We start from the raw sequence: 8,990 nt of genomic DNA, 5'->3' as shown, positions 1-8,990 counted from the left end.
AGTATTTTAAATTGGTATCCTTAAGTATTTCTGTGCTGTTTTAATGTGTTTAGTCAAACACAAATGAGATGGTGATTCACAATAAGGATTTTATTTACAGCACATTAAAATGCACATGATTTAACTGAGATTACAAGATGACAATGAATGGTGAGGGAAACTGCAAGATTGCTGTCTACCTTAAATCTCAGTAACCAAAATTCCCTGTATGATTTATTTACTTAACTTTCAATTCATATTTCTTTTCCCATCATCTTTTTGATGACCTTCAATTTTTTTGCGTAACCATCCTTTGGATATTTTTGCTGTGTAATTCAAGACGCTGAGAGAATATTTAGAAAAGAGTGTAATTTTGTCCTTTTGACAGTGCTTGATAACCATGAGGACTCATCCGCTTTTAGAGGTTTCAGCGAGTGAACTGATCATTGTTATTTTCTCCTTTTAAAAAGGTTTGTAATTTAATCAACATCCTCCCAAACGCAGCCATTAGACCGGTAAAAAAATGACTCACACTCTCTCTCTCTCTCTCTCCATCCGCTTTTAGAGGTTTCAGCGAGTGAACTGATCATTGTTATTTTCTCCTTTTAAAAAGGTTTGTAATTTAATCAACATCCTCCCAAACGCAGCCATTAGACCGGTAAAAAAATGACTCACACTCTCTCTCTCTCTCTCTCTCTCTCTCTCTCTAGCAGATGGGCCTATCAAATTCCCACAGTGTTCGAAATATCACAAAGAATGACAACTTTGTTAGAATAGAAAAATAAATATTGCATTAGCTTTGCATCGTACCAAAAGCAAAACTCTCAAAATCATCCCAGAATATAAATCATTTGCTAAATCAAAAGCGTTCCAGACTGTTGGCACAATATCCATAACACAACTTGACAGTCATTTTTTATATTTTGGAACATATAAGTATATCTATTTATAATGACAAATATAAGTGAAGTGGACGCTATAGTTCAGGGCACTTCTATTTGCAGCAGACATTAAAATTACAGCGTATGAAATAATTAGTGGAAAGCCTGCAAGCATTAACCAGAGAAGCACGTTCTCATCATCTCCACAGTCATACGGTCTGTCGTGACAAAAGCATATGCTATACCCTATTACCACATGGTTTTACTGAGGTAATAAAAAAGTTACAGGGTTTGAAAGAAATGTCTATTTCTGGAGGAAATGATTTGATCCGACTCAAAGATTAGTTCATGAGTTCAGTCTACGACACATCTTTCAACACCTTCGTCTTCCACATCGGTTTCCTGTAGTTTCAGTCCCAATGGATTCCAAGTCTCTAAAGTTGCTTCTATTTTGCATGTAAAGACTGACAGAACCTCCTGGAATGATGACGACTCTTCAGTTTGCCTTTGTTGTTTCTTTTTGTTCAGTGCAAATCAATATCGAGCAGCTCAAGCAGGCAGCGCACGAACAGATAAAAAAAAACGTCAATGATGAAACTGAAGACATGAGGACAGAACTGGACTGTCGTTATGAAGATGGGTAATACATTCGTTGATGTTCATAATAGTGCATAAGTCTTGGTAAACATACAGTTAGGATGTTGAAAAGGGCAGCACTGTTTTCAGTCGGGCAGTATTGTGCTTGGATTTATTTAGAGCAAAAACATCTTTTCCATGTGTGTGTTGCATGTATCAGTGTCTGTTTGAAATTGTGTGTTTGTTGGAGGTACATAGGAGACACTTCACACAACAGTTTTGCCAAATGGCAAAAAGTCATAATATGTTTTTCAGAATATACCAGACACATACATTCGTACATTCGTACTAACATACACACATACAGTACATACATGTTATATATACATACAAATACATACTGTTTCATTGGCTTTTAGTTTTATTACAAAAATCAATATATTATTATTATTATTATTATTACTATATGAAGAGTTTGGTTCCAAAATGAGATTTATTTTTTCAAAAATCATGTTTTGTACTATATGTTATCATGTTTTTATTGTGTTTTATTGTGTTAGTTAGCTGTATTTTTTAAGTTATTAAGGCTTAAATCAAAACAAACCAACTGCAGTTTGATTGATATTAATTGGAATGCACAATAAAAAAACATGATTTTTGAAAAAGTTTAAAAACAGAGTTATCTCATTTTGGAACCAAACCCTTCATATGTATACCGATCGTTCAGAGTCACTTAAATACGTAAATAAATTAAAATTAACGCATGCACTTTCATTTGGTTGTATTGATTTCTCAGTATTGCACTCTTTGTTTTCATTTGCAAGTGTCCTTGGACTCCACCTGTCTCTCTCGCCTATAAACCTCCAGCGTTCTGCAGCAGCAGCAACATGTCGGCTTTGCGCTCCCACGCGTTTAGTCTCTATATGGGCCCCAGTGCATTCTTCCACCTTGCGCTCCATCACTGTTAAATAAAGAATAAATCTGTCCCCGTTACAGCAAAGTTCTTCCACCACGTGTGACAGTCCACACGAGTACATATCTGTGGTAAAATGGCGTATAGAATAGCGTAACTGGTTGGTTATTTCACAGACGGTAAGGTTTTTTTTTCTCAGTGTGTCCTTTGCTCGCTCTCAGTAAATCTGAACTGTCAGTTGGTTGCCACAACAACAATAGCCCCATTCTCCACTTCCACTTCCTCCAGCGATTGGACGACGCAGGATGTGACCTCGTAGGCCATGTGCTCAGCCATTGGCTCTGCTGGTGCTTGCTCCGGGCTCATGCCCCTAGGTGGGGTGGAGTCTTCTCTCTGTGGTGGAGGGGTTAGGGCGGGAGTTACCGATGTCAGCTCGGGTTTGAGTGTTAATGTTATATCCTCCTGGAGCAAAAAAGCAAATATGTGATATTCTGAATTATGTCACGAATTTCAATTGGAGTCTTTTTAACACTGTGGGCCATTTTTTAATGATTTAAGCGCATTGTCTAAAGCGCATGGCGCTTGGCGCCTGGTGCACTCAGGGCGTGTCCGAATCCACCTTTGCTAGTTTAATGACGGGAAAACGGTCGGCGCGCATGGTCTAAATGGGTTGTCCCCCTCTCTTAATGAATCATGGTTGTGTTCTGGGCAAAACGTGCAGTAAACCAGCCAGACCCTGCGTCCGAAATCACATACTGTGACTGTACGTACTGAATTTGAATATGTACCTACCTATCGCCGTTAAAACACTTTCTATATATTATGAGTGGGAGTAGTATGAATACATTTCGGACCTACTGCGTCCGCTGTCCGCCATGTTTTATGGTAATGTGACCCGTATGCTCTTTGACCTATGACAAATTAACAACAACCTATACGTGAGCGTTGATAAAAACATAATTTAGTCACGAGAAATTCATTTATTGGCACTTACATTAAAAACGGACGTCCACCTTAAAGTTTTCCGCTATATTTATTTTATTTACTTTTGAAATTTGACCGTTGCTCAGCTCCCGTGGCATCATGGGATAGATAAGTGTCCATCCGATCCACATCTCGGCAGAAGTAGATCATCCCGGTATTTCTCGCCTACTGTTTTTTGCATACTGAGGTTTCGGACATACTATTCATGACTCATACTCTTTACAAGTAGTAGGCGATTTCGGAAGCAGCAGAGTCTCATCTCGCATTCCCTTTAAGAGCCAGTTGCGTTCGCAAGAGCAAAGACCGGACGCTTCTCCAGAGAGGAAACGCATCTGCTCGTGCGCTTTTGCTCGTATCCCTCTGCTGCGCGTGAACAAGAGGCTTGTTTTCCTGCAAATGACACATGCAAGTTCCTGTGACGAACGCGGCATCTTTCATTTGTTCCAATAGGATGCCGTCTCCTCTGTGCCTTTGATTCACAGTCACACGCAGCAGGGGAATAACGGAAGCTAGACATTATTGTTAATAGCATTGTCAATATGGATATTTTCTTAAACAAACGCATCGATTCACATCAGAAGACCTTTGTTAAGACCACTGAGCCGTGTCGAGCAGTTCTTTTATCGATGGATGCACTTTTTGGAGCTTCAAAAAATTGCTCCCCATTTACTCCCATTCTACCACTTGTTAGAAAAAGTATACATGGTATTATAACTCAGACTGCATTATTCTTCAAGAAGAAAGTCATATTCAGTTAGGATGCCTTGAGGGTGAGTAAAAAATGGGGAAATTTTGTTTCTTGGCTGAAGTATCCCTTTAAGCAGGTTCATTCAATACACTAGACTTATTTTCTAATAAACGGTGCCTGTCTGTTCAAAACCATGATGCCAGTGTTGCTGATATTCTGAAAGGTTTTTAGTGCATTAAAATGTGGTTGCTAAACTTTGGTATTCTAAGTGGTTTCCTACTGATCCAAGTCAAAACTCTCCAACCCCAAATCACTATGACTTTCTAGTCTGTATATATACACACCACTACGACATGCAGTAAGACATTACACCTTAATTTCCTCCTCCTCTCTCTGCTCAGGGATGCATTCAGTCTCCGCAGTGGATTCTACCGCATAAACTTCCGCCATTCCCATTTCTGCCATCATTTCCATTTGATGGGGCTCCACCTGTGCTGCGGCCCACAAGTCAGCCAGTCTCGGGTGAGTGGGTGGGCCCAGGCTATGGATAGTGCTGTTGGGCGTGGCTTGTAAGGAGTGGGAGGTGCTGTGCAGTCGATGTTCCAATGACTTTGAAGGCAAAAGGAAAAAGAAAAATTAATGTTTGCATGTTTAGTGAAGTGATGTAATGTTTAGGCTAAGCAGGTCTGTTAAGTTTGTACGATGAGCTGACTACAAAAAACAAAAATATTCTTCGGCTGAGTTTAGTACTTAAAAATATTAATAGTGTTAAATACATAAATCAGATCGAAACATCATACAATGATTTTGTTTAGTTTCTAATCAGGCACTGAATAGTCTACCAAGTTATTCAGCCAGCATCCTCATTTTTTTGTATACTTCAAATTCTTTATATAATTAAGTTCAAGGATATTTTTAGTATAATTTTAATATATTTTTGTAGTAAGTATGCAAATATCAAAGTACAAATTAGTATACTTGTAAGTGTACTACTTGGGATTAAATTGGCCCACTTTTTAGTTTGTAAGTGTAACAGTAAGTACACAACTGTAATGTTCATCTGCAACTAGGGTGACCACCACCCAACAAACCAAATGTGGGACAGGTAATCTGTTAGTGTGGGACAATGTGGGACACCGTTGCACGAAACTGTGATATAATAAAGGAATGAAAATATTTTTAGATAATTTTTTAGCTTATAAAAATAATTTGTTATTTAGTCCATTCCAACTACAACATAATTAAGGCATAGATAAAATGTTATATAACATAAAAAAATTAATGGCGATTTCAATGAAAGGTTCACTGTCTCTTTAAATTTTGAGCACAGAACAGATGTGGAGTTATCATTTTGTAAACTTTGAAGATCTTCTCAAAAAGAGAAAACTAAAGGAATAAAGAACAAACACATAATGAAAAAGAGTTTCTCTTTTAAAATGTATAATTGTTAAATAATGCATTTAATGATTTGCAAAAATTTTTTATATTAATACGCTAACCACAACCTATAGGCTAAACACAGTTTCAAAGCCACACAGTTTACGATGTTTTAGTGAGTTTTTATTCGGCAAGTTGACATGGGAGGATCGTCCACCCGATCTACTGACAGACATCGCAGCCTCTTGATGACTGAAATCACTGCCCTATTCTCATACATTGGGTAAAAGTGTATTAAAATATTAAAAAATAGTTGCGTTTGTATGAACTCATTGGACACTGGAGTGCACCGGGTTGCTGCTTTTGACACAGCGTTGTTAAATAGTTAAATAAACAATGGCGCAAACAAGCTTCTCATGTGCGTTTCGGGTTAAAGAACGCGTTTCTTAATGTGACAACTAAAAACCAACAGACTGATGAAAATGCGGGACAAGGGGTGAAAATACTGTGCGGTACAACGCAAAGCGGGACGGGTTGTCTCCCTATCTGCAACTATACTACAAGTGAACTTTTAGGTATACTGATAGCTTACCAGCTCAATACTTTAAAATTTTTAGTGCACTTTGAAGTATACTCTCAGTAGACAACTCGTTTTGTATTTTGTAGATTGCAAGTATACTACAAAGACAAAAACGTTCCTGTCTTGTTTAAAATTCCCCCACCTTTCATGACACAGTAGACAAAACTAAAAATTTTTGCAAAATTTGCATATACAACCACAGCTCATTGATGTTTTACCGAGCATGTAAACATGGCAGCTTGTCTGACTGCGTGTTTGTTCACCTGTTGGTATTGCAGGAGCTGTTGCTGCTGATACTGTTGCAGCTGCTGCAGGTGGTTCTGCTGCTGCAACGTCAGCTGCTGCTGCGTCAGGTAGTGGGCGGAGCCATCGTAACCCTCACCCGAAGCCCCGCCCGCCATTATGTAGGAGCCTGCGGCAGGTGAAGCCACGCCCGAGGGCTCGTTGCTGATTGGCTCCCATGCATCAGAGGAGGAGAGGCAGTAAAGGCCATGGGAGACGTAGGTGCGAGGCCACACTTCTGCAGAGGAATGATGCAATGGCTGGTCTGAAGGTAAAACAGACAAAGGGTAAATAGTCAAATATGAATGTTTAAAGGTTTAATATCAATAATAAATGTTAAAATGTGTAAATTAGGACTGAATATTTATTTTGAGGTGTCCTGTTTCTTTAAGATATCTTTAATACTTGGAAATCTTTCAAGATCTAATACCGTCAGAATTGCCTCAGCCCCCACATAGTGCACCTTGAATGCATATTTGCCATCGTCTGGCACACTAAATCCTCATTTCATCGACACAATCAGGCCACAATCTCAAAGAGACTCATTTGGTCTTATGCTGTAACAACCTGGCCTCAACCCTCTGCTTGTTCAGCTTCAGAAGAACCTCTGCTCCACAAATCTTTCCTGCTGCCTTTGGGTCTGCAGCTGTCATTGTGGAGTCTCTGACACACTAAATAAAGTGGCGGCTACTGGCTATGTGCTCCAGACCTGTCAAATAGACTGGAAGGCACATCTGTCAACACTAAACAAAATAAATCAAAACCACAGAAATATTAAAGCGCCCGCATCAGTAAAACACAGAAGTGTGGTTTAAGAAAGATGTCAAAAGATGCCAGGTAAGCCGTTCTTAATGTTGGAGCAGCTAAATATTCAAGTCTATGTTTTTTTTAATGGGTTTTTGGTAAATCGCCTGAAATAAGATCTGTGGTTAACAAAGCATATATTTTCATGTTTTAATCTATGACATAAAACACACCAGTTATAACCCGCTCGTGATTTTTTAAACTATATTGTGTCTGAAAAACAGCGGTTGCTAACAAGTTACTGAAAGTGACTACATCCTTTGGCGGGGACGTTAGACATCATTGCGCATACAAATCTCACAAATAATGCAACATGGACACAAATCTCAACATGGACACAAATGGTGATTTGTTCACAGAGAAATTCAAGTTCAGGGAACACGTTTTTACTCAAATTTGAAAAAGTCGTAGGAGGCTTGGTGGTGGTAACATTGATATCGAGCGGCCGTAGTGTAGTCTGTTTCCTTGTGTTAGCTTTTTACTAACATAAAAAATATAATAGGCTTCAGAGGTAACAAACGTTGTGTTAGTTCGTAAAGATTTACAGACAAAACGTGATTAATAGACAAAACGTGTTAACATCATAAACCTTTGTTATTAACAGATCTCAATTTTTGCGATCTTCAAAAAGTCTATGGGAAAAATGCATAGGCTTTCGGTCTAGTGAACCAGTGAGGCGCTGACTTCCAGGTTGGCCAACAAAAACACGTCATCTCTGATGTACTCTACACTAAGCTCTGTAGTCTTGTTTATGTCAGCTCAATTTCTTATAAAAAATGTTAAAAGACAAATACTGAATGAAATATAACAGAGACCGTCTCTGAACTATGAAAGAGCAACCACTGAGCGATAAAATCCCTTGGGATGTACTTGTAACATCTAAGCTATGTCATATGGAAAGATCTATACAGACAAATCAGGCACCAGAAATAAAACGCAGGAGAAACTAAACTTTGTTTTTGATATCAAAAAAGTGTTCTTATAATCTCTTCTTACAACATATTTCCTCCTGTTTGATGAATTAATGTGAAATGAATGTCATGTTTGTAATCTTCACCTCTGCTGGTGATGCTCTCCTGGTTGACTTCACTGAGGTGAGCAACACTGCCCTGGTTGGAGTCTGCACAGAAACTCTCTCCATACATTGAGTTCCAGGCTGACAGTGTTGCCTCGGATATGGCAAACTGCTGCATGATTCCTGCAAAAAGTACAGCTGAAATAAGCTAAACAGGACAAAATTGGTTTCAACTCAAAAAGATCATTCATTTTCTGCAAAACACAATTCTAAAGCAGTTTCTTTGTGTTGTTATTTAAATATATGAAATAATACAATCTATTCTTTGTGTTCTATTCATAAATTTTCATAAGTCCATTTCCTGTTTTATATTACTTTTGTCTGTTCTACTTCTATTAAGTGTTTACAATAGAGCAGCAATAAAAAATGTGAAAACCACTATAGAAATAAATTTCAATTGAATTTTAATTCTGTAAATACAACCGTGGAAAAAAATTAATAGAACGTTCCAAATTTTCATTTAATCCACATTTCAAGATGTATTGTGGCCATTCCGGTCCAGTGTCTCTTGAATTTCAACGAAATGTAACCTCAGGAGTGCATAAAGCCATCCAACAGCAATGTGAAAGATTGACAGCATGACAAGACACATGAAAACAGTGATACAAATCAAGGTTATCACATAAAAAATAACGCTAATGTGCAAATATTACTGTTGTATTCCTTAAAGGAGAAATATGATTTTTAGGAGGATCTTTTGACAGAAATGCAATATAAATACACAAAACTATTTCTTCAGAGGTGTACAAAGACCTTACGTAATGAACTGTTATGTTTGTATTACCTTAGAATAAGCTATTTCTATCTACATACAGAGCGGGCCTACATACATTGAATTCGCCATGTTGCGC

At 38.1% G+C, this 8,990-nt stretch overlaps 1 protein-coding gene across 5 annotated transcripts in view; it reads right to left on the bottom strand.

Moving 5' to 3' along the window:
- Positions 1-2,281: 2,281 nt before the first annotated feature.
- Positions 2,282-8,990, bottom strand: part of fam131ba (family with sequence similarity 131 member Ba) — a 29,174-nt gene continuing 22,465 nt past the window's right edge. For all 5 annotated transcript variants that reach the window (XM_057355170.1, XM_057355171.1, XM_057355173.1 and 2 more), the window contains 4 exons: positions 8,122-8,262; positions 6,242-6,525; positions 4,394-4,630; positions 2,282-2,811 (listed from right to left, as the gene is read on the bottom strand). In XM_057355170.1, the coding sequence (XP_057211153.1) occupies positions 2,584-2,811; positions 4,394-4,630; positions 6,242-6,525; positions 8,122-8,262 (890 nt within the window). In that variant the 3' untranslated portion in view covers positions 2,282-2,583. The remainder of the gene's footprint in view (positions 2,812-4,393; positions 4,631-6,241; positions 6,526-8,121; positions 8,263-8,990) is intronic.

Source organism: Triplophysa rosa, linkage group LG16 (assembly GCF_024868665.1).
Source record: "Triplophysa rosa linkage group LG16, Trosa_1v2, whole genome shotgun sequence".
Taxonomy (NCBI): Eukaryota; Metazoa; Chordata; class Actinopteri; order Cypriniformes; family Nemacheilidae; genus Triplophysa; species Triplophysa rosa.
The sequence above is the reverse complement of the archived record's forward strand: the minus strand, read 5'-3'. Positions and strand labels throughout refer to the sequence as shown.